General features: G+C 39.1%; 1 protein-coding gene across 1 annotated transcript in view; it reads left to right on the forward strand.

Annotated features, from left to right (window-relative positions):
* Positions 1-26,334, forward strand: part of LOC107983170 (complement receptor type 1) — a 116,142-nt gene that overhangs the window by 25,886 nt on the left and 63,922 nt on the right. The window contains exons 10-18 of the mRNA XM_062979778.1: positions 5,990-6,178; positions 9,121-9,312; positions 13,496-13,595; positions 15,709-15,794; positions 17,478-17,552; positions 19,720-19,794; positions 20,835-20,879; positions 22,031-22,060; positions 24,286-24,360. Coding sequence (XP_062835848.1) covers positions 5,990-6,178; positions 9,121-9,312; positions 13,496-13,595; positions 15,709-15,794; positions 17,478-17,552; positions 19,720-19,794; positions 20,835-20,879; positions 22,031-22,060; positions 24,286-24,360 — 867 coding nt within the window. The remainder of the gene's footprint in view (positions 1-5,989; positions 6,179-9,120; positions 9,313-13,495; positions 13,596-15,708; positions 15,795-17,477; positions 17,553-19,719; positions 19,795-20,834; positions 20,880-22,030; positions 22,061-24,285; positions 24,361-26,334) is intronic.

Genomic DNA, 26,334 nt, shown 5'->3' on the forward strand with positions numbered 1-26,334 from the left:
CTCGGAAGGGGGATGTATCTCCATTGAAGAAGAGATGCTTTAACTTGTCATAAGTAGATAAAGATGTTGCAATGCAAATTGCCATGGGATTTTGCCAGGAACAATAGGAGGCTGTCTGTAATTCAATCCAATTCATTTCTCCCCTCAAGGCTCCTCTGAATTCCTCAATATTTCTCAGACAGAGTCATTGATAAGCTTTTTTGACTTATCTCTTGTGTTTTTTAAAATATGCAAAGGAGAATAGATGCTTCATGTAAATTATATGTGTTTGTGTGTTATAATAAGCAAGAGAGAGAGAGAGAGAGAGAGAGATGTATTGTTAGTAAATGAGCCGTTTTTGTAGGATACAAATTTAATTGAAATGGGGCGCACTTCCAGACTAATCTAAAGGAAGTGTGAGTTCTTCCAATATAGGCAACTTACGCGTTTTTACATTCGTTGTTTTCTCAGCCATTCATTCCCTTCTTTTGATTGGCTTTTTTGATTGCGGTGGCTTTTTCACTGATGCAAAATTATAGTTAAAAAGGAGACAGAATACAATAAGATTTCTGTAACAACGGAATCGGTATCTGTGGCCCCATTGAACTGTGCCTGAGGAAAAATAGTCTAAGAACTTGCTAGGTTTTCCTGGTGATTGTATATTGTGTTAGAGTTGTGTAGGAGAACCTAGAACATTTCTAGAGACAATCTCTGGGAATCTTTAGATCAGTGGTTCTCAACCTGAGGTCTCCAGATGTTTTTGGCCTTTAACTCCCAGAAATCCTAATAGCTTGTAAACTGGCTGGGATTTCTGGGAGTTGTAAGCCAAAAACATCTGGGAACTCCCAGGTTGAGAACCACTGCTTTAGATCCTCCAGCACAATTCTATGATATGCTGGGGCTGTTACGTTAGCTAATTTAATGCTCAGTCATGGCCACAGTTTCAGGTAACCACAGTCCAGTCAAGACTACATTCCCCCATGGATATGGAGGTCTTACTGTACTTTTTGTGTCAAAATGCCTTGGAATTGAAAAGAAACTCATTAGATTATTTTTTTTTTAAAGCAAGAAAGAGAACCTACTGCAACCTCCCAATACAGTTACCCCGTATGGAGGAATCCTGAGTTAAGTGACCTACTGATTTCATGCCAAAAATATATGTAGCTGAGCCCAAGCTTGTTAAATCCAAAAGGGTGTATTTGGAAGTAGTGTCAGTATTGTAAATTTCATATTGAATTGTTCAATATCTTACTTGATTAAATGAAGGCTATACAGAAAGAAAACTGTTTCCCTGAAAGCATTTGTCAAAATTAAATGTGTGTTTAATAAAACAAGCCAACCATTAAGTGTACTTTTCTTCTGTTGAAGTCATGTACATAGCAACAAGGCACTTGCTATGCTCCACTTGAATTGTTCCATAGAAATCCTTCACTATGGACACCTGACACAACCTTACAAAGTTACTTTGAACAAACATTAGATTTTGTTGTCTAATAATAATAATAATAATAATTTTATTCTTATATCCCGCCCCATCTCCCCGGAGGGACTCGAGGCGGCTTACATGGGGCCATGCCCAGACACGACAGCACAAATCAGATAAAACCTTAAACCGAGCAGTAAAACTTCAACATGATTAAAAACAGTCATAAAAGTCAATATACACAATAATATTAAAATCCCGATTTGGGTCAAAACATCCAGGCCAAGGTGCAAAGCAATATCAAGTTATCAGGGAGGGATAATTATACAGCAGGTGTAATACTTAAAGTGCTGAATGAATCCTAAAAACAATCCAGAGGGTCTACTGCTTAATAGGTAAATAACATGATCCCACAAGGACTCCATCTGAAGGATGAAATGTAAAGTAACAATTCTCTTAAGTCACAACTTCCTAAAAAGCACAAAAAAGTACCAAAGTTGCATGTCATTATTTCATGCAAATCACTGTATATGCTATTTTGTTGTGAGGTTTCCAGTTTAACTTACAGTTTGGGGTTTTGTTTTGTTTTGGCAAGATTTATTCAGAGACTATTTGCATTTGCCTTCCTTTTAAGCTATGAGAATGTGATTTGCTCAGGGTCACCCAATGTTTTTCCATGGCCAGGCAAGGATTTGAACCTTTGTCTCCAGAGTTGTAGTCCAGTGATCAAATCACAACACCACATTGGCTGCCATTGTATGCTACTACAGATATTATATTTAACACGTTTACATACCCTAAAACCTTTAAAGTATTATACAGATACTGAACGATACAACAGTTGATGGTTTATACAATCTAAACAGGAAAAGTAAGGAGAAAGGAAGGAGAAGGAGAAATCATAGGAGCACTTACTCCTTTACTGGAGGGACTGAGTTAATTACTACTTTACTGTTGCTATATTTTTAATTATTATTTTACTAACGCAAAAACACAGTATGACACAGCAAACGAGATAGATATGCTGGATTTTGTATTGCAAAGTCACAAGTCAAACACTTCCCAAGCGTTTGGACTGTATTTTCGAATGATGTGCACAGATCCCAGTAAGTTGACAGATTGTGATTTTGTCAATGTTTATTGTTTCCAAGTGCCGGCTGAAATCTTTTGGCACGGTACCTGGTGTTCAGATTACCACTGGGACCACCTGCACTGGTTTATGCCAGAGCCTTTGCAGTTCGATTTTGAGATCCTGATAATGGCTGAGTTTTTCCTGTTGTTTTTCGTCAATTCGACTGTCACCTGGTATGGTGACATCAATAATCCAAACTTTTTTCTTTTCCACAACTGCGAGGTCTGGTTATTGTTTTCCAAAACTTTGTCAGTCTGGATTCGGAAGTCCCACAGTACTTTTGTGTGTTCATTTTCCACTACCTTTGGAGGTTTGTGATCCCACCAGTTCTTTACTACTGGCAGGTGGTACTTATGACTGGCAGGAGAATTACCTCTGTAATTCAAGTTAAACGGGCCGACCTCATCTCGGTTTACTCAAATTGCCAGGCCCAGGCGTCCGCTGAAAGGAAAAGTTTCCTCCCCCTTTGGCGGGAGCTTGGACCCAGGGAAGCGGGAAGCGGCAGGCTTTGCGCTTCCCTAGGTCCAAGCGCCCACCAAAAATTCTCCCCTTGGGAGGTGCCCCATGCGTGTTGCTAGGTAGCTTGCTATCTACCTAGCAACACGCACAGGACACCTAGCCAGCCAGCTAGTGGGTGAGCAAGGAGAAACTTTGGGGCCCTCCTTCACCCACCCGCCCATGCCTCGGCTCCCTCGCCATGCTGGGGCTGGCAGCACTGGCGCCCAGCATGGCGGAGGAGCCAGCCAGTGAACGGGTGAGCAAGGAGAACTTTTAGGGCCCTCCTTCACCTGTCTGCCCGTGCCTCGGCTCCCTTACCATGCTGGGGCTGGCAGCACCAGCGCCCAGCATGGTGGAGGAGCCAGCCAGCGCTTGCCCCTTGGGAGGTGCCCTGTGCATGTTGCTACCGTGTTTCCCCGAAAATAAGACAGTGTCTTATATTATTTTTTGCTCCCAAAGATATGCTAGGTCTTATTTTCAGGGGATGTCTTATTTTTCCATGAAGAAGAATTCACATTTATTGTTGAACAAAAAATGAACATTTATTATATAATGTACAATAGTTGTCATCACAAACCAGCATAACCAGACAAACTGTGAATCCTATCAAGAATTTCTTCTTACTACCATTATTTCCATGTACAACACTCTATGGTATGTACATTTACCAATCCTGCATGCTCTGGTGTTCTGTTTGACAGGCACTTGGCCTGCTTCCATACAAAAACTTTGCTAGGTCTTACTTTCAGGGGAGGTCTTATATTTAGCAATTCAGCAAAACTTCTACTAGGTCTTATTTTTCAGGGATGTCTTATTTTCGGGGAAACAGGGTAGATAGCTTGCTATCTACCTAGCAACATGCACAAGGCACCTAGCCAGCCAGCGAGCTGTAGCGCCCACTTTGGGAATCACTGGCCTATATTAACAAATCAGTTATTCTTCAACCGGAACATATCTTTCAAAAACTGATAGGTTGTAATTATTGATTTTTTAAAAAAATTATTGTAAAATTTTGTTTAAAAGTACAATACGTTGTGGCTTGAGATGCTACAAATGACCACACAGCAGAATTACCAAAAGTCAGCAAATGAAACTTAAAAATACCTGGTCAGTTGAAAGTATAAATATGCAAATAAGGATTCTTTATTATAGTAACACGTTTGCAATGAATTAACATGAAAAGTGTTAGTGTGGTATAGTGGTTTGATTACTGGATGCATCTACACAATAGAACACATGCAATTCGACACCTCTTTATTTGTCCTGGCTCGATACTATAGAATCCTGGAGTTGTCGGGCCCTTCCACACAGCCATATAACCCAAAATATCAAGGCAGAAAATCCCACAAAATCTGCTCTGAACTGGGTTATCTGAGTCCACACTGCCATATATTCCAGTTCAAAGTCAAAAATGTAGGATTCTATTTAGCTGAGTGGAAGGGGCCCTACTCTGATGATGCCTAAACACTCTTTGGTAGAGGGGGATAACTTCTGAAATGATAACTCAGGTTTCCATACCGTTGAGTTATGGTGTCACTAGGATTAATTCTATAGTTTAGAAGATTGACCTTTTGACTCTGGAGACCAGGGCTTGAATCCCTGATTTGCTATGGAAAGCCATGTGTTATCTTGAGGAAGTCATACTTTCTCAGGCAAAAAAGCACTACTACTAACTAGAATATTGAATTGGGACTATGAGAGGCAGGTTCAAATCTGCACTCAGCTCATTTGGGATACATCTACACTATAGAATATAGTCTCGAAATGCTCGAATTGTCCTGGCTCAATGCTGGGAAGATCCTGGGAGTTGTAGTTTTACAAGGTCTGTAAAACTTCTATGTCAAAGAGGGCTGGGACCTCCCCAAACTACAACTCCCAGGATGCCATAGCATTGAGCCAGGCCAGTCACAGTGATGCCAAACTAATATTTAAACTTTCAGAGAGTGGCTGATGCCAAGGGTACTGTTGATCTTGGACCACCCCTCTGATTTTCCCAGGAGGGAATTGAGGCTCAGTTTCATGTATGCTACAGATGTACCTGGGCTGAGAAGCCCCGCCCCTTCCATGCGAGGCCCCGCCCCTTAGAATCTTTCATCAGTTGAAAATACTGTTTAGAAAGGAGAAAAGATGCGCAATGCTGGACTCCTTATGGTCCATCCAGGACCCATTGCTCTTGGTAGTTTTCTCGCTGCTCTCCCGAATTCAAGGTAAGTTAAAAACAAAGGGTGAATGTACTCTGTAGAATTAATGCAGTTTGGCACAACTTCAGCTGCCAAAGTTCAATGCTTTGAAATCATGAGAGAGGTATATTTGGTGAAGCTGAGCACCAGCACTCTTTGTAGAGAAGGAGCAAGACCTTATAAAACTACAACTCCCATAATTCCATAGCATTAAGCCATGGCAGTTAAAGTGGTGTCAAACTGCATTAATTCTATAGTGTAGATGCACCCCTAGAGTTTTAATCCAATGCTCAGAACATATACTATGTTGGCTCCAAGTGTTGACTTACTACTGTTCCAACAAATTGATTCAATAGATCAGTTCTGAGATTTTAGGCCAACCTAGGACTGCTAAATCCCATTTTTTCTCGCCATTAAGACTACGGCTGCTGAGACTGGGGGCCCTTCCACGTAGCCATAAAACCCAGAATATCAAGGCAGAAAATCCCATGATATCTGCTTTGAACTAGTTTATTGAGTCCACACTGCCATATATTCCAGTTCAAAACAGAAAATGTGGGATTTTCTGCCTTGGTATTCTGGGTTATATGACTGTGTGGAAGGGCCCCTTTTACACTGCCAGATATCCCCATCTTTAGCCCATAGAATGTGTATTGAAAAGCAATACACATATGGTGTGCTTCACTCTTATGGTTCAGTATCAATCCATAAAAAGAATATTTGAAAATCAAACCCAGCTATGCATTGATTGAGTTCAATATTTCCTGTTCGTTGTAGGGGATTGTGGACCTCCACCAAAACTGAAGAATGCTGTTCCTTATGACAATGTTGAAGGGAAAACCTTCCGCCCCATGGAGTCAGTCACCTACAAATGTCTGGATGGTTTTTATAATATCTACGGGAAACTAGATGTTGTAACATGCCTCTCTGATTCAACGTGGAGCGACATAGAAGAGTTTTGTCAACGTAAGCTTTAATCTTTTATTGGACCCATTCTCATTATATCACTAGTTGCTTACGAAAAGAAACGGAGGTAAAATATATTATATTTAGGCTTTAATGGCTGGAATCACCATGAGTTTTACAGGCAGTATAGCCATGTTCCAGAAGCATTCTCTCCTGACGTTTTGCCCACATCTATGGCAGGCATCCTCAGAGATTTTGAGGTTTGTTGGAAACTAGGCAGGTGAGGTTTATATATCTGTGAAAGGTCTAGGATGGGAGAAAGAACTCTTGTCTGTTGGAGGCAAGGGTAAATGTTGCAATTAATCACCTTGATTAGCATTGAAAAGCCTTTTTAATACTGGTAGCCAGATTTTGTTAATTTCCATGGTTTACTCCTTTCAGTTGAAATTGTCCACATGCTTGTGGATATCAGTGGCTTCTCTGTGTAGTCTGATATTGTGGTTGTTAGACAAGAGAGATCCTCTCACCTCTGCAGGATACCAGTCTACATAGGTAATTCTACATAGAAGACAAGTCTACATAGGGACCACCAAACGCAGTATTGCCTAGACATGAATCAAAGAACATGAATAGCACTGCAGACTAACTCAACCAGAGAAGTCAGCCATTGCAGAGCACTTGATGAACCAACCTGGACCCAGCATATTATTCAAGAACACAGAAATGCTGGTCACTCTAACAACCACTATGTCAGATTACACAGAGAATTGATTGAAATTCACAAGCTATGTAACGATTACATTGCCTTATGGTTTGTTGACTGTAATAAGGCATACTGTAATTCTATATTTCCCAGTGTCATGCAGTGGTTGAGAGAAAGCAGAAAATTATTATGTTTCTTGAGCATTTTGCATTTTTCGATTTGTTGCTACCATCCATATTAGTTACATGATCTATCAACATCACTCTGATAATATGTTAATTAGTTAGATTTATTTTCTAGGCTTGAAAAGATTCCCAAGAGAGGAGGAAATTGCTGGAAAAGTAAATCTTTATACATCCTTGTTTTTAAATGTTTCTTAGCTTATATAAATTTATGAAATTAAAAACTTAAGAAAGAAAGATGAAGGGGAAAAACTTAAAAGAGAGAAGCTCTAAAGCAATCAGCAGAATTAAATGCAAATATCATAAGGCTTAAAGGTAATTGTTGCATATCTTCAAGACACTGCCAACTTATAGCAACCATAAGATGAACATATAATGAAGGTTTCTTGGCAAGATTTGTTCACAAGTAGCCTTCCTTTGAAGTTGAGGTCCCCTATATTGCCCTATATCCCAGGATCTGATCCCAGATTATCTGGCAGTGTGGACTCTTATAATCCAATTCAAAGCCAATAATATGGGATCAGATCCTGGAAAATAGGGCAGTGTAGAAAGGGCTCCCATTTCAACATTAAAACCAGTGTAGCATAGCATGTTGGCTCTCCAGGAGCAATGTACAAAAGAATTGAAAACCTAATGAAATAGAACAGTTTTATCAGATTTTCTTCTATGATGACAGCTTTTCACAGCCGGAGTGCGATTAGAGAGTACAACTTTTCATACCTTTGGCTGCATCTACACTGCACAATGCAATTTGATACCATTTTAACTGCCATGACTCAATGCTGTGGTTCCTGGGAGCTGTAGTTTTACAAGGTCTGTAGCCATCTCTGCCAAAGACGGCTGGGACCTCACCAAACTACAACTCTCAGGATTCCATAGCATTGAGCCATGGCAGTTAAATTGATGCCAAACCAGGATTTAGTGCATCAGTAGCTTTCAGAGAGTCACTGATGCCACTTTAGTGTTGCTAGTGCCTCACCAAATTACAACTCCTATGGTTCTATAGTAATGAACCATAGCAATTAAAGTGATATCAAACTAGATCTAAATCTAAATTGCATTAAATCTATAAAGTGTAGACGCAGCCTCAGATGGCAAAAGCGGTTTCTGTTTTGGGATTAAGCGTGTGGGCAGGCATATCCAGGACATCCGGGAATAGTCTTCCAGATATCCCAGTTACAAGTTATGATTTAGGCCCCTTTTACACTGCCATATAATCCAGATTATCCAAGCAGATAATCCACATTATCTGCTTTGAACTGGGTTATATGAGTCTACACTACCATATAATCCAGTTCAAAGCAGATAATCTGGATTTTGTATGGCAGCATAGATGGGGTCTTAGAGGTCAAATGTAGCTCTTTTGATCTGAATTTGGGAGATGGTGAAGAATAGGCATAATCTGATCACAATCCCCATTCCCAATATACACCCTTTCAGCTGTGTTTGTGTTGCTTCAGAAGACATGCTACAGGGAAAAAAAGACAATGAGGTGAGGAAAAGACCTGGAAAACACATAGAGGAAATATATGCCCCACAGATAGTGGCCCCACAGGTGGAGGAGCCATCCTGTATGTTCGTACTTCTTCAGAAGAGATATTGAGCTAGTCTTGTTGCTATTGCTGTTTTGGTTGCATCTCTACATTTCCATAAGATAGCTATTTTGGAATAAAGGAAGGTAGCCCATGCTGTGGTAGCAAGTCCAGCAAGGGTTTTTCTGTGGAGTTGTGTAGAGTATCACTTATTCAGGTGACAATGTTTTTTACTTGTTATGATTGAGAGAAGGTGATGTAGGAGTGAAAATGATAACAACTAATAACAATTATATTATTCCAGCCAGGTATCTTCAGGAAGAATGCAAAGATATTCAGAGCATAAAGGCTTTAAACTGTTTATATACTGTACCATCATCAAATTGTCTGTTGTTGGAATGTATCATTCTGACCACAGGTCACATGCATCCTTTTGCTTAGTTTAAGAGCCTGGAATAGAAACTAATTGATTGATTTATCAATGAACCAATGCACCTTGTACTGGTTCCTATATAAAGTGAAACCTTTCTTTTATAGTTCTTGCTTGCAAGATCTGTTAGATCTTCTGCTTCCTTTTGTTGCCAGGCTCCTGCTATTCGCCATCAAGGTACAGATTTGCTAGACCACGACTTGAAGATATAAAGACCTACTATCCTGCAAATACCAGAGTGACCTATATCTGCCGCCCAGGTTATGACACCATCCCTGGAATCAGTTCTGTTGTTACTTGCCTTGAGAATAATTATACCTGGACAAACCTTCCAGTTTTTTGTGAAGGTCAGTATCTTATTTCTCCAGTTAACTATAAGACTTCTACAGCATTCTGCCCTCTAGCTGATTACAAAAGGGTATGATGTTTAGTAGATAAGGTGTTCTGATAAGATAGATCGAAATTGTTGACTATATTCTTGAGGAACATAAGTGGCTTGAGCACATAAAAGCAGTATGTTTTATTTCCTTCTCGTTTGGTTGGCATAATCTCTTTTGTTTATATCTTTTTTGTTTTCATTTTGTATCTGAATTTATCTTATAGTTTGGTTTTATTATTGTTTATGCAGAGTGTCACTATACATAAGAAAAATGGGAAATTGTAGCTAAAGGGCTGGGCTATAGCACAGCAGGTTAATCACCAAGCTGCAATAAATCTTGTCAACTGGAAAGTTGAGAGTTCAAAGCCCGGGTCAAGGTGAACTCCTGACCTTTAGCCCAGATTCTGCCTACCTAGCAGTTCGAAAACAAATGTGAGTAGATAAATAGGAACCGCATTAAAGCAGGGAGATATTTAGGTTTGGCATTTTGATCAGAAAAGTTGTGTATGCTGCCCTGAGTCCCTTCAGGTGACAAAGGCGGGATATAAATGTTGGAAATAAATAAATAAATAAAAGGAGGAAGCTTACAAACAAAGAAAGCTCTTCAGCAGGGAGATGGAGCGACAGTGCTCCTCAGTGGCTGGAACCAAGCACAGACTCCAAAGATGCTGAAAGATGGGAAAGCCTTTATATGCCTCTGTCTGTTGTCTTTCTTGTCATTATTATACTCGGCATCGAATGTTTGGCATATATGTGTTCTGTGATCCGCTCTGAGTCCCCTTCGGGGTGAGAGGGCAAAATACAAATACTGTAAATAAATAAATAATAAATAAATAAATCTTTATGTACAAAATATTGATTACAAGATTTTATAAAATATTATCTACAAGTTGGCCACCTCTTTCTACACTCACACAAAGTTTTCTCTTATGCATAATAATAATAATAATAATAATAATAATAATAATAATAATAATAATAATAATAATAATGTCACCAGCCAGAGGCCTATAAATATCTGGGCATATTACAGCTGGACAACATCAAGCATGAACATGTGAAGACTGTGGTCAGCAAAGAATACACACAAAAGGTCAGAAAAATTCTCAAAAGCAAGCTCAATGGAGACAACACCATCAAGGCCATAAACACCTGGGCCATACCTATCATAAGATATACTGCTGGCATTATAAATTGGACACAGGTGGAACTGGACAATTTGGACAGAGAAAAAAAGAAACTCATGACCATTCATCATTCACTGCACCCTTGCAGTGATGTTGACCAGCTATATTTGCCTAGAAGATCAGGTGGCAGAGGACTCTTACAAGTAAAACAAGCAGTCAAAGAAGAAGAACATGCCCTGGCAGAATATGTAAAGCAAAGTGAAGAACCTGCTTTGATTGAAGTCAAAAATCAGAAACTCCTCAAAGCACAGCAGACAAAAAACCAGTACAAGAAAACCGCACTACAAACTAGAGCTGACAGCTGGCACAACAAAACATTGCATGGAAAGTTCCTTGACAAAATTGAAAGAAAAGTTGATAAGGAGAAGATCTGGCTATGGCTCACAAATGGGACACTGAAGAAGGAGACAGAAGGCCTGATCCTTGCAGCCCAGGAGCAAGCCATCAGAACAAATGCAATTACGGCCAAGATCGAAAAATCAGCTGATGACCCAAAATGCAGACTGTGCAAGGAAACCGATGAAACCATTGATCATATCCTCAGCTGCTGTAAGAAAATCACACAGACAGACTACAAACAGAGGCACAACTATGTGGCCCAAATGATTCATTGGAACTTATGCCTCAAGTACCACCTCCCAGCAGCAAAGCACTGGTGGGATCACAAACCTGCAAAAGTATTGAAAAATGAGCATGCAAAGATACTGTGGGACTTCCGAATCCAGACTGACAAAGTTCTGGAACACAACACACCAGACATCACAGTTGTGGAAAAGAAAAAGGTTTGGATCATTGATGTCGCCATCCCAGGTGACAGTCGCATTAATGAAAAACAACAGGAAAAACTCAGCCACTATCAGGACCTCAATATTGAACTTCAAAGACTCTGGCAGAAACCAGTGCAGGTGGTCCCGGTGGTGATGGGCACATTGGGTGCCGTGCCAAAAGATCTCAGCCGGCATTTGGAAACAATAGACATTGACAAAATTACGATCTGCCAACTGCAAAAGGCCACCCTGCTGGGATCTGCGCGCATCATCTGAAAATACATCCCACAGTCCTAGACATTTGGGAAGTGTTTGACTTGTGATTTTGTGATATGAAATCCAGCATATCTATCTTGTTTGCTGTGTCATAATAAAATACACTTTAATTATATTCTGCTCTATCTCCCCGAGGGAACTCAGAGCAGATTACAGGTACATATATGGCAAACATTCAACGCCGTTATGCAATAGACAAAGACAGAACAGTACATAAACAGAGGCAGGCTTCCCTCTTTTTTCCATCTCCAGCAGATGGGGACTGTGCTCGACTCGGCCATGGGGAGATGCTGTTGCTCCATTCTTCCATGTCAGTGAGTTTTGAAATGCCTTCCTGATCCTGACTTATGGGTACCCTAGGAATGAGAGTCCTATTATTATTATGATGTTTATTTATACCCCACTTTTTCTCTCCACAAAGGAGACTAAAAGCATCTAAATAACTCCTATCAGCCTCTCTTTAATCTTGCAAACTCAGGGCTGTGGTTTCCTTGACTGAATCAATCTGCTTGTAGTCTTCCTCTTTTTTGACTGCCTTCATGTTATATATCCAAAGTACAACAATCTCAATTTAGTCATCCTGGCTTCTAGTGAGAGTTCAAGCCTAATTTTTTTTTCTAGCACCACATTTGAAATGAGTTGCTTTCCTTCCTGTTGGCTTTCTTCATTCTCCACTCTCCAGTTATACACATTAGAAGTACCATTGTGAAATCTTGGCTCTGCCGTTTCCTCTCCTTTGCTTTAGTTCCCCCTGTTTATAGGTTTTCCCAATAGTGTAGATACCTCCCTTTGTATTAGTTTTTGGGTGGAGCATAAAACCCCCTAGAGGCCAGCCTTAGTTGGTCTATTCCATTTGCCTACACAGAACTCTCTTGCTAGACTCCTCCTCCTTTCTGCAGCAGAGCTACAGAGCTACTAGAGGCTTGGGCATTGTCTGGTACTCCTAGGCCCAAGCAATCCAAAACGGGCAGCCTTAGCACCTGCATATAGCAGTATTCAATTCACCAGTCCCACAGACAACAGAAGCTTTTGACCAGCTTAAGTTTCACAAGAAAGAAGATTGAGACAGTTTATGAGCACCAGTTTATAAACCATTGCTTTTCATCGGAGGCAGAAGACTTTCAAAGACTCCAGAGAGATGACTACAACCAGCAAAATCTCGTTTTGTAATGTATTGTTTTAAACTATCTTATAATAGTCCCAGCTTTATTCATCTTATTTTCAGTAAACTCATTTGTTTACCTTTTCACCTTGCCTAAAGTGCCTCTGTATCTTAAGGGTCTTGATCTTAACAGAAGGTATACAGATAGCCCCCGAGTAAAGCCAGACACTATAGTTTTTTCCCAAAGGCTCGGGTGTTACAATCACAACCATGGTATGTGTAATTCTGAATTTATTGACTGGTTATGACTGTTCCCAGCATCTTAGACTGAAACAAAAACACAGGGTAAAATGTCTGAATAAATGGAATTGACCAGAATTCTGAGAATATTGATCCAGATAGTTTATTTTGAAGAATAATTACATTTCTAAAGGAACACCAAGAGCCAGTACCAATTTCATGAAAAATGTAATCTAAATCCATTCATGTATCTCATTTGAGATTGTTAATTTTGAAAGACATACATGCCTTTAGCTCATTATTAATTTCACCCAAAAAGACAAATATGGTTTGTTGGCTTGTTGATATTCTACCAAGATTGGTGTGTGTGTGTGTGTGTGTGTGTGTGTGTGTGTGTGTGTGTGTACATGGAAAGAAACTCCTTTCAGCTTAAAGGGCAACTTCTCTTAACATTTTACAGCACTTGTTCCTTGTGGCCCTTTGAATCTGGGCCAAGATACTGAATAAATTAACTTTGTCCATCAATGCATTATCTTTATAATTCCTGCATGTTTCTTCTCAATGTTGTGTTTTGGCTAGGAAAATCATGTGGTGATCCAGGAAAGCCAGAAAATGGTGAAGTTGTTATTCTAACCAATCTCTTGTTTTCGGCAAAAGTAAATTTCATCTGTGCGGAAGGGTGTGTATGGATTAAACACTGTTTTAAAAACCTCAATATGCCGTCACACCCGGGCATCTATAGTAAACTAAGATGTGCTTCTTTCTTTACCCGGGTGAACTGCGGGGGCCTTACTTTGAAGCTCAGGAATCCCAGTAACCAGAGTCACTTCAAGTTAAACAATCAAACAAGATTTTATTTTCTCAAAGTCCTTGGCAGACTTGGCACAAATTGTAGAGGTTACAAATACAAATAGTCAACTTATAAAACTTTGCAGATGTTCCTTTCTTGCTTTTCCCCTTAGTTGCTGGGCTAACTTCCTCCAAAGGTGAAGAGATCCTGAGATGCTCTCTACCCTAGCCCTGAGCTGCTATATTTAGAAAGAGCAGATATTTCCCTATCTAAGCTCAAAGCTAGCTCGGAGACTAAGTAGTTGGAGCTTCTTCCAATGGCAGAGAAATCCTGAGATATTCTCTGCCCCAGTGCTGAGTTACTATTTTTAGAAAGAGCAGGTTTTTCCCTATCCACACTCAGCATCAGTTTCAATGGCAGGTCAGTACTTACGATGGCTTGTCTGAGCTGGCCTGGCTTGACCACACAAGCACATCTGAGTTCTTTTCTCTTCTGTCTAGAAGGGAAAAGGCTTCTCAAAATTGAGCCTTTTTCCCCAGGAAAAGGGGCGGTCTCCAGAACAGAAAGATACATTTGCAAGCTGAAAGCAGCAAAGGCCTGCAGGCTGGTTGCAAACCTCTGTTAATGGCTAACTATCAGGTTGCTGCAGAATCTGCAACAGCCATGGAAGAAATGCAAACAGGTGCTATTTCCTACAACTATGAAAAATGCAAATCAAATCTCTGGGGGACGGAACACTCATGATTTAAATGTATGGATTAGATCTGGACTTTATCAAGATTGGAGTAAAACCAAAGTTAATTGAAATTGATGCACAGCCATACATTGAGCACAGCCATAGTCTAACAACTGTTTTAGAAAAGACTTTGGAAGAGAATTTTGACGATGCCATTCAACCCTAGTTTTTCTGCTTGCATTTAGACTAGTGATGAAGACAGGAAAATTAAGAAAGCTTAAGAAGGTCTGAAAATGCCTTTTTAAATGATTTTATTGTAAAGGAGAAATGTAATAATGGAAGTAAATATCTTTTCTAGTCTTCTTAGGACTATTTTTCCTCAGTAAAATGGTGTGAACAAGTAGATTAGATTAAACAAGCAAAAACAGGCAACTAATGCAGTAAGCTTCTAGACTGATTCTGTTAATTATCTTGACAAATTATGTTGATCAACCAGGATGTTGTAATTTTTACTAGCATTCTGACCCACAAACTGGGTCACAATTGGAACCCATTGCTCAGAGATAAATTGTGAACCTCATGAGATGATTATTTTCAGTCATCTCCCAAAACACTCAAAATAGAACCAACCATTTGCTGATGGACAATCTAAATCTAATCTAAATCTAAATCTAATCTAAATCTATCTAAATCTAATCAAAATCTAATCTAATCTAAATCCATAATAAAAGCAAAAACCCGTATGTGTGTATGTGGCACAGATGTCTGCTCACACAGACAGCCTCCGGCCTCCACAAACAGGCTACAGTTCCCAGGGTTAAGAATCCAGCAAGTCACCCCTTTGCACTGACATTGCGGTTACAGCTAGCTCCATGAACATGCAGCCCAGCCCCTGCCAATGTCCTTCCCAAACACTACAGCCCACCACCCAAGGAATGCTTTCATTTGGGGACCATTTCATCCTAGATTTTACTTTTTTTTCCACCACAGACAGGCATCCCAGGGTTTTCCATTGCTGTGGAATTTGCATGGTCCCGCCCACTGCCCTTTCCTTTCCAGTCTCTCTGGGGCTTTGGGGCAATGCTATGCTGCCTTCATGTCAACTGTAGTGTGCTGGTTAGAATAAATGATATAAATGCCAGGAGCATGAAGTAGAGGCATCTTTTTTTAACCTCTTTTGTTCACATTTACCATGGTGTAATAAGTCCAACTTATTTAAAAATGATCTGCAATTGAAAAAAATCAAACAAATATAGGATCTTAGAGAAGCTATGGAAGAATAAGAGAAGAAAACTAATTTTTCATCCTTTTCCCCCTTTCTTCTAGGTACATCTTAGTTGGAGTGTCTTCTGCACAGTGTGTGCTGAAGGGAGATGGAGTTGAATGGAAACCAGAGCCCCCAAAATGTCAACGTAAATTTATTCTAATGCTTATTTCTAGCACAACCCCACTTATATTGAAAAATATTTTGTTCCTGGTTTGATAGTGTATCCTGTTTAATTATGTGGTATTTACTTTGAAAGTAGTTGTGATATTACAGAAACTTTGTATTTGTGGCTGCCACAAGCTATGTTGAATTGGTGAGACAATGAGATATTCATTGAAAAATAGTAGCAAAATGTGCTGCAGGATGTCTTACAAAAACAAAGTTTTTGCAGTTTAAGAAACTGCTTCCATGTTTTTATGCTAGAACCAGCTAGGAAATGACATTTATAACCCAGGAACAAAAACTGTATTGCATAATGTTACTGGAGGAGCAGAGTATTGGAGCTGCAAGATCTGGACACTGCTGGAAGAACCCAAATGCGATTTGTGTTGGCTTTAACCTTTCAGAAAATTAGTTGGAGCTGCTACAGAGAGCTATTAGAGTACATTCAGCAGTTAGAGATCTTGATTTAAAAAGCAAACATGTCAATAGCTTTGAATGCAATTTCCTGCTTCTTGGCAGGGGGTTGGACTGGATGGCCCATGAGGTCTCTTCCAACTCTACTATTCTATGATTCTAGAGAAAGAAACTAAGCATTATTGTAGGAACTGCATTATAAGATAGGAACATTACTCAGGAGCTAAACTAAGCTAGCTAGATTTTGGAAGTTTGAGAGATGTGGAGTCCTCTCTCAAGAGCACTCCACAAGGAGAAGAAGTTGTAGAGAAAACATCCCTAAGAGTTGAGCTGTGTCAGATAAAGTGGTGTTTAACTGCATTAGTTCTACAGTGTAGATGTACCCCTAGTCAAATCTGGAGACTGTACAATGTGCTCCACATAGTGAAAAAGAGAGAAAAGGGAAAAAAGCAACCTAGAAATGCTTGGATATCACATTCTGCTTTTGAAAAACTGGATTCTTTTATATTAAACCGAGTGTGGAGGTCCTGAAACCCATTTTTAGAGTGAATCGCTAAGTGTAGGCTCTAGGATGAAGAGATATCTAGCATAGACAGCATATGGTTTTTACAAGAAAAAGGAGTTAGATTGGGGTGAAAAAATAGCCTTGAGCACACAGCCCTAGAGCTACTCTCTGCTGATATCTGTATTAAGCTAACTTAAATGAATGGATATGCTCAATCAAGAAAATTATCTCCTCTCCTTCTTGCTGGTCATGGAGGTGCCCTGTCCTGACATCATGGACAGAACTCCACAGCTGGGTAGGAATGGTTGGAATGGCAACATGGGTACGTTCCATTCCTTTAACCTGTATTGATCAATAGTGGTGGTGTTCATCTGGACAGCAGAACAGAATGATTAGGGCCTGATCCAACTGTCCAGATTACCCTGAAACCCTGGGATACCCAACTTCGTCAAAAGTGGAGCAAAGGTAGTTTCACACACACACACACACACACATATACAAACCTGGGATATTTAATGGAAGTTATTGTGTATTGTGAAAACTATCAGTCATCCATTTATGGTGGGTATGGGATTTCAAGTTGGTGTAGGCAAGCCCTTGGTTTAGAAGCATTTTCAGTTCCAAAGATACTTTGAGGGAAACTGATTTGGGTCAATCCCTCTCAAATATAAAAACCCATTGACTCCTAGGATATGGAAAGCAGTGGTGCTAGCATTTGAAAGTCAGTACATGTTTCTTGTTATGTAGGGCAAACAAGTCCAACCAAAAGTCCAACTTCGGAGAACAAACCATTCGGCAAAGAAACCACTAACCGAGGAACCGGTAAACAATTGCAGCTCACTGGTGCCCGTCTCCAGCACCCCGTACCCACTTCGTTGCCACTCCCCACCCTTCTTAATTTCTCATTCATATTTCAGCATGTCGTTTTGACTTAATGTTTTATCTTTTCCCTGTTCCACCTGCCCTCTCCACTTCTCCATGTTTCCAATACTTGCATGATTCATTCATCCTGCTTTTTCTCAGTATGGCTCTCTTCCTCCACTTCCCATTTCCTTGAAAGTTATACTCCATTCTTCACCTCCTCCTCTCTTCTTTCTCCCCCCCTCCCCCCCCCTCTCATTTTGACACTGATAGACTTCTTCTTCTCTTTCATGCCTTTGCAACATGAGATAGTAGAGCACAGGCTCCCTTTTTCTGCTCTCCCTGTCCTGTTTTTTTGCTACATGTACTCACTGCCACAGGTGCCATGTGGTAGAAAGGATGTCAGGGAATGCAGCAACAGGGGAAAAAACGCAGCAAATGAAAACACAACAGCTTTCTCCATATTGTGCCCTAGAACACTACTTCTAAAACAATGGGTCCTGATGGTCCATTTCGTTCAATGTTGGGGTCCCAAAAATTGACAACAGTAAAAGTTTCCTGTAAGTCACCTAGTGGCTGTTTTAGACATTTACAGAAATACGTATGTTGTGCCATGTTTACACTGTAGAGCAGGCATAGGCAAACTTTGGCCCTCCAGGTATTTTGGACTTCAGCTCCCACAATTCTTAACAGCTGGTAGGCTGTTAGGAATTGTGCGAGTTGAAGTCCAAAACACCTGGAGGGAGGGCCGAAGTTTGCCCATGCCTGCTGTAGAGGATGCTTCAGCTGTACTTCATAAAAAAAGAAAAACCAGCCTGTTTTGAAAAGTTTGCAGATGCTTTATTATCAGTAACAAATCATACTACAATAAAAAAGAAAGATTAGCTTGTTTAGCAAGTTTAGCAAATGCTGATTTGTTATAAGTAAATGTTTGATTTATACCTATTTTTATACCAGTATACCACATAAACATTTCTCAGGCCAAAAGGGATCCCAAGTGGAATAGTTTAAGAAGCCCTGCCTTGCTTGGAATGGGAAACTACCTGAGTCTGAGAGCACTTTCTACATCAGATGTGATAGGTTTCCTATTCAGATTGCATTTGTAGTTGGGAAATACTTAGCGGCATGCACATAAATCATTGAAGATGAGTTTCCGCGTCACTAGAAACCTGGTTTTGATCAAGTTGTTTTGGGAGTTGCATTGATACAATTTTAATTGAATCCGTTGTTTTTTTTAAAAAAAATAAAAATAAAAAGCCCTGCCCTAGAATACACTCTCCAAAATTACAGTAAATTTCATTACAATCTGTATTAAGTGATTTCTTCTTTTTGGAAAAAAATCATAATACAATTCATCTTAATGAATTGTATTAAAAATGGGATTCTTTTATATTAAACCGAGTGTGGAGGTCCTGAAGCCCATTTTTAGAGTGAATCGCTGAGTGTAGGCTCTAGGATGAAGAGATATCTAGCATAGACAGCATATGGTTTTTACAAGAAAAAGGAGTAAGATTGGGGTGAAAAAATAGCCTTGAGCACACAGCCCTAGAGCTACTCTCTGCTGATATCTGTATTAAGCTAACTTAAATGAATGGATATGCTCAATCAAGAAAATTATCTCCTCTCCTTCTTGATGTCATGGAGGTGCCCTGTCCTGACATCATGGACAGAACTCCACAGCTGGGTAGGAATGGTTGGAATGGCAACATGGGTACGTTCCATTCCTTTAACCTGTATTGATCAATAGTGGTGGTGTTCATCTGGACAGCAGATCAGAATGATTAGGGCCTGATCCAACTGTCCAGATTACCCTGAAACCCTGGGATACCCAACTTCATCAAAAGTGGAGCAAAGGTAGTTTCACACACACACACATACACAAACCTGGGATATTTAATGGAAGTTATTGTGTATTGTGAAAACTATCAGTCATCCATTTATGGTGGGTATGGGATTTCAAGTTGGTGTAGGCAAGCCCTTGGTTTAGAAGCATTTTCAGGTCCAAAGATACTTTGAGGGAAACTGATTTGGGTCAATCCCTCTCAAATATAAAAACCCATTGACTCCTAGGATATTGAAAGCAGTGGTGCCAGCATTTGAAAGTCAGTACATGTTTCTTGTTATGTAGGGCAAACAAGTCCAACCAAAAGTCCAACTTCGGAGAACAAACCATTCAGCAAAGAAACCACTAACCCAGGAACCGGTAAACAATTGCAGCTCACTGGTGCCCGTCTCCAGCACCCCGTACCCACTTCTTTGCCACTCCCCACCCTTCTTAATTTCTCACTCATATTTCAGCATGTCGTTTTGACTTAATGTTTTGTCTTTTTCCTGTTCCACCTGCCCTCCCCACTTCTCCATGTTTCCAATACTTGCATGATTCATTTATCCTGCTTTTTCTCAGTATGGCTCTCTTCCTCCACTTCTCATTTCCTTGAAAGTTGTACTCCATTCTTCACCTCCTCCTCTCTTCTTTCTCCCCCCCTCCCCCCCCTCTCATTTTGACACTGATAGACTTCTTCTTCTCCTTCATGCCTTTACAATATGAAATAGTAGAGCACAGGCTCCCTTTTTCTGCTCTCCCTGTCCTGTTTTTTGCTACATGTACTCACTGCCACAGGTGCCATGTGATAGAAAGGATGTCAGGGAATGCAGCAACAGGGGAAACAATGCAGCAAATGAAAACACAACAGCTTTCTCCATATTGTGCCCTAGAACACTACTTCTAAAACAATGGGTCCTGATGGTCCATTTCGTTCAATGTTGGGGTCCCAAAAATTGACAACAGTAAAAGTTTCCTGTAAGTCACCTAGTGGCTGTTTACAGAATTGGTTACTGCCCAATAAAGTTCTGAGTAACTTCTAACATCCCCAGACTGCTAAGAATTTGGATTCAACACAAATGCAGCTGATCTACTGTCTTTTCGGGCATCTTGATTTGTGGGGTGAAATTCTTAATGCCAGTAAAGCAAGGGATGGACTCTTTGCTTCCTTTCTGCAGAATACACCTTGGACTCAAATGGAATCCAGAGGTATAGTATTTATGGGGAAGGGACATTGTGAGGCACTTCCTAGGAATTGAGAGGAATACATTTCTTGTTCTTCTCCCCTCTACCCCTCTCTATCTCAATCTTGTTCCTTTCCTTTTGTTTTGAAACTATGTTCCTCTAATTCCATCTGGCTTTGTCCAATCCTGTATAGTATATAGACACTTTTTGTTTATAAAACTCCCTCTCTCATACAGGGTTTACCATGAGTCATGCTGAAGATGTTCCTAAAAGCAAACCAGGTAAAGCTGAAAACAAATAATAATAATAATAATAATAATAATAATAATAATAATAATAATAATAATAATGGTGACAAATAATCTTGTTTCTGTATTTATCTTCACTCTTCTAATAGACGTGACAGTGGGGCCACTGGAGGAGGCAATTAGCTTTCTAATTTCTCATTGTTTGCCCTGAGATTTCTCTGTACAACTAAATGTGGTACATGTGTAATATGCAGCTGGATAAAAATCTGTGGTTGGCTTGCTCTTAATCCACCGACCTTCTCAGTGCAGACTTAAGTTTTGCTTCTATGAAATAATTTTTAGCAATATATTTTGTAGCTCGCTTTCCTGGACTATGTTCCACTGATCTAATTAGGACATGTTTTTAAATATACAGTAGAGTTTCACTTATCCAACACTCGCTTATCCAACATTCTGGATTATCCAACGCATTTTTGTAGTCAATGTTTTCAATATATCATGATATTTTGGTGCTAAATTTGTAAATACAGTAATTACTACATTGCATTACTGTGTATTGAACTACTTTTTCTGTCAAATTTGTTGTATAACATGATGTTTTGGTGCTTAATTTGTAAAATCATAACCTAATTTGATGTTTAATAGGCTTTTCCTTAATCCCTTCTTATTATCCAACATATTTGCTTATCTAACGTTCTGCCGGCCCATTTATGTTGGGTAAGTTAGACTCTACTGTACTTGTATTAATCTAAAGAGCTGGTTTTTGGGGGAGACAAATAATGCATGTGGCAGTGTCATTTATAGTTTTCCAGGCCTTTTCAAGCATCAAGGAATGTCTTTCCATCTGTGCATGCCTTTTATAAAATGTACGTGTGTATTAATTTTGTATAAAAATTCACTTATGCTGTTCTCAGTTGGCTTTTTCCTATCAACAAAATGGCAATTTCCAAAATGGTTCTAAAGTGTCAAAGGGAAAAGCAATGTGGAAGTTGATTTCTTTCTTTATTTTTATCTTTTAAATTAAAGTGTACATTATGTTTGGCAACACATCCAAATTCTCAAGGTGTATGTGTTTAATGCAAGAAAGCTGTTCTTTTGTTCAATTTAGTGAGAGGGGGACTGTATATTTTGCTCTTTCTAAATGTTGCTAGCAACACCTTCCTATTTTCTTTCTTTCATTTTAGAAATTGGCAGAATCACAGGAATTGTTGCTGGTAAGTTATTATAGAGTAAGCTGATGCAATATATATCTATTGCTCTTGTACTATAATATTTGATAGGAAGGAGCATAGAACACTTGATGCTCTGAGCCTTTTTATCTCTCCATTTTGTGGTATAAACAATTGAAGAATTTGCTGAAGAACTGCTGAAATGGTAGCTGTTTCTGGCAATAATTCTTGGAGTGCAGGTGCATAAGGCAAACTGTGCTTCATCATGTGTACACAAAAATTAACATTGACTTCTGTAAAGATGCAAATTGTTAGCTCCAAATCCAGCACAGGCAGTCCCTGACTTACAAACATCCAAGTTACAAATGACTCATAGTTAAGAATGAGGGTGAGGCAACAGGAAGTGAGAGAAATCTACCCCTCGGAAGGGACCCTTTGGTAGGGCCTTGTGCTCCTGAATTGGAGCCTGAATTGGAGCCCACTAATTCTGTAGTACCTCAGGAAGAAAGCAGTTCTTCCCTGGATGATGGGAGTTGCTTTACAGGCAGACCTGCTCTTAGTGAGACTGTTTCACATGAGACTCTGCCAGAGACTTTCTCTGAAACTGAGAGGAATGTGAGGGAGGTGGAAGACACTGGATTGTTGCCTATAACTCAGCGGCTTTGATTACGACGAGATAGCACCAAGCAGATGCAATTACGGTGTTCTCAGGATTCGAAAAATAAACAGAGGGATTCCAGGTGTCAGACAGATAGTGTCTCTGTGAAAAAAAATTAGATTTCTTAAGCTGTCTTCTTTGGTTGCTCTGTATGATTTCCTAGTTTCAGGAGAAAGTCACCTTTTCCTTGAGCTCTGCAGTAGAAGATTTTTGCCTTGGTTTCATGTTTTGCCTTGGTTTTTCTGTTTTTGATCAGGGAATCTTGTTTGGATACAGTTCTTTGTTTACCTTTTGGGGACTCTGGCTTTATTCTCAGTGTTGGACTTTGTTTATTGCTGCATCAAAGAATACTATAACTGTGGGATATATCTTGGAATGACTCTTGAATTCTGTACTTTGGATGTACTTTAGTTTTGACCTGTTATGTATACCTTGGAATTACTTTTGTATTTTTTACCTTGGAATGTATTTTTGAAATAGCTGTTTTATATAAAACATTAATTTCTTTAATAAACTTTTAATCAGTGGATTGAATACCTTTTGGCTGAGCAATATTTGGGCTAATTAGCATTGCATTTTGGGTGAAAAGGTGTCATGCAGATGACTGGGCTGCATTTCTGTGTGTGTGTGTGTGTGTGTGTGTGTGTGTGTGTGTGTGTGTGTGTGTATGCATTTGTAGAGGCAGTTCCCAAGTTACAAACAAGATAGGTTCTGTAGGTTTATTTTTAAGATGAATGTGTATATAAGTTGGAACAGCAATATTTTTAAATATATATATCCAGTTCAAGATAGCTGTGTGCTTCTGTAGGCAAACTGGGCCTGAGCTAATACATCTGAGTTCCATTAACATTTCTGGATAACAACTTATTTTACTACATATATTAAAACTATTATTTGGCTTGGCAAGAAAGCTTAAACTTGATAAAACTTAATGAACACACACACACATATTATGCACACATATTACTCGTATATATATTCATACACTCCATATTTCTTTTTTTAAGTGATTTTTATTGTGTTATAAATAATATATACAGTGAAAGCGAGGAAAACATTGGAAATATACTCCATATTTCAAGGATGCTAGTCAGTGAAACTCCTCCTTCCATCTCTGCTATGAAAGCAACATGTATATGATATTATATTCAGAATCAGAAAATTTGAGCAATTGTTTAAATATGTAAGGCACAGTCTTAAACATTGGAGTTAAATGGTCTGCTTCTTTGGTTCTTATGTATCTTTCTCAAGCAAATGAGAGATTCCCTCCCCATCAATGTTAGCTATCTTTTTGTATTTCATACTTAAAATTGTTATATGCATTCATCCTGCATTTCCCCCCTCTAACCTATCTTGAACATACTGTGCCAATGTACTGATACTTTGGGCTCTCTCTGAATATTTTATTTATTTATTTATTTATTGGACTTGTATACCACTACTCCCAATTTGGCTTGGAGCGGTTCACAAAATAGATAAAACAATACAGTTAGCATTAAATAACAATAAGAACGGACATAGCCCCAAGTTTTCACCCTTCGAAGACTTTCGAATAGAACTCTCTTTCCTTTTACTGCATTTCACTGTGTGCCTTTCTCTTTTTTTTCTTCAGGATCTGTGGTTGCTGTTATATTTCTTGCTGCTTCTATCGTTGCCTGTTTAAAACGCACACATTTATGGCATCCCAGTACTTCATGAACAACAATTAAGCTCTTGTCCCAAAATGCATCCAGCAATCATTTTAGTATGCTTTACTACCCAGAGGTGCTCTATGATAAGTATGACAAGGTCTCAGCTAACAATGTTGTACAAAAAGAAAACTAAAGCCATCAAGACCTTGATCTGCTTTGCAGTAAATTCCTGATAAGTAGCTCTCAGTAGTTCTCCACTTAAGAACTGGAAATGGAAATTGGGTGGAGAGTATTGGTCGTGTTTAAATTACACAAATCACAAATCTACAAACCAAAGCATTTTGAACGTGAAAGCATGTATGATCCTACTCTTCAACATAGGACTGACTAAGAGGAAGTGAGGGCTGGTCAGATTTCTAAATTGAATACATTTTTTATCCTTAAAAACATATGGAAATGCTTCAATTGAAGTATCATGGGATCTTTTGGGTTGCTTGTCTTGAAGGCTACAAAGCATCTATTTCTTTTCTCAAGTCTTAGATTGGGATAGATCTCTGGAGGCATGCAAATGTGTCTATCAAATCCACCACAGTTCTTCAGGACTTCTCATACAGAACAATAGCGAGACGTTTATTATTTCTCTCCTGTGCTTTTAAAAAGGTAAAACTATATGTGCATGATATCAATTCTATATTGCAGATGTTAAAGCAAATATATATTTTATGTTGTAAAAATGTAATTGAAACAGAGTGAAGTATTCTAATTTTATCACTGGAATAAAGTGAGAGCTTGAAAACAAAGCATAGGTTTTTTGTGTTTCTTTAAATAGTGTTGTTTTAAAATCCCATGTTTGATTTGTACTTTGTTAAATGAATGAAATAGGAAGTGTCTGTTGAAAGTAAACTGTTTATCTGAGAATACTTGTCAAAAGTAAATGAATACTGAATAAAAGGCTCCAGACATTGAGTGAAACTTTCATTTTCTTTTTAAGTATTATCCCACAAACATGTGCATAGCAGCAGTATTTCTGTATTCAGCACAGGGTGCCAAAAAGAGACTAGTTCCACAGAAAAATGTTCACTGTGGCAACATCCACAAAAAAGCGTTCCAAATTAAGTTTGCAAAACCAAAGGACTCAGATTTGATTGAACCGCAAGAAGGAAGTGCCTCGTCAGGCCATAGTTTCTAAATCAATTATTTATACTTCACTGGGAAACTAGTTATAGAAATCAGCATTACTCAGAAAAAATAGTTAATAATAGTTAATGGTCCTTCAACTTCAATTATTCTAAACTTGGAATGCTTCTCTCTTGGGAACTTGAAATGTTCTCCATGTTGCACATCAGTCCCACTTGCCCTTGAAAGAGCATGAATGTGCCTGTGCTACCTTGGCACTACTTGCAGGAATAAAAAAAGAATTGGGGTGCTTCCCATGTGGATTGTGTCCTTATTAAGTTAGATCATCCTAGCATGTGCCCTTTAAATTAAACTCCATCCAGCTGTTTCCTTGTGATATAATACCAAGAAAGAATAACTTAATTTTATTTACAACAAAATCCACAACCATACCTTTATTGGCTACTCAAATGCTGAAGATGCATCAAGTGTGATTATTATGTTATTTTTGCATTTTTGGGTGGTCATTAAAGGTATTTCTTGTTTGTGGATTTCAGGAATAGCTGTTTTGGCTGCATCTGGATTTTTTTTTTCTTTGTAGTCCTGTGTTTCCTGATGAGATCCAAAGCCACTTTGGGTCCCAACATACATTTACTCTGTCAAATTAATGCGGCTTGACATCACGTCAACTGTCATGGCTCAGTGTTGTGGACTCCTAGGAGCTGCAGTTTTGCAAGGTCTTTAGCCTTCTCTGCTAAAGAAGTTATGTGACCCCTGAGCATGTCAATTCTGTATCTGTGTTTGGCATACGTTTTCATATATATATATATATATATATATATATATATATATATATACACACACACACACACACACACACACACACACATACATACATATATGAGTCTCCATAT

The sequence above is a fragment of the Anolis carolinensis genome, chromosome 4 (genome assembly GCF_035594765.1).
Source record: "Anolis carolinensis isolate JA03-04 chromosome 4, rAnoCar3.1.pri, whole genome shotgun sequence".
Lineage (NCBI taxonomy): Eukaryota > Metazoa > Chordata > Lepidosauria > Squamata > Dactyloidae > Anolis > Anolis carolinensis.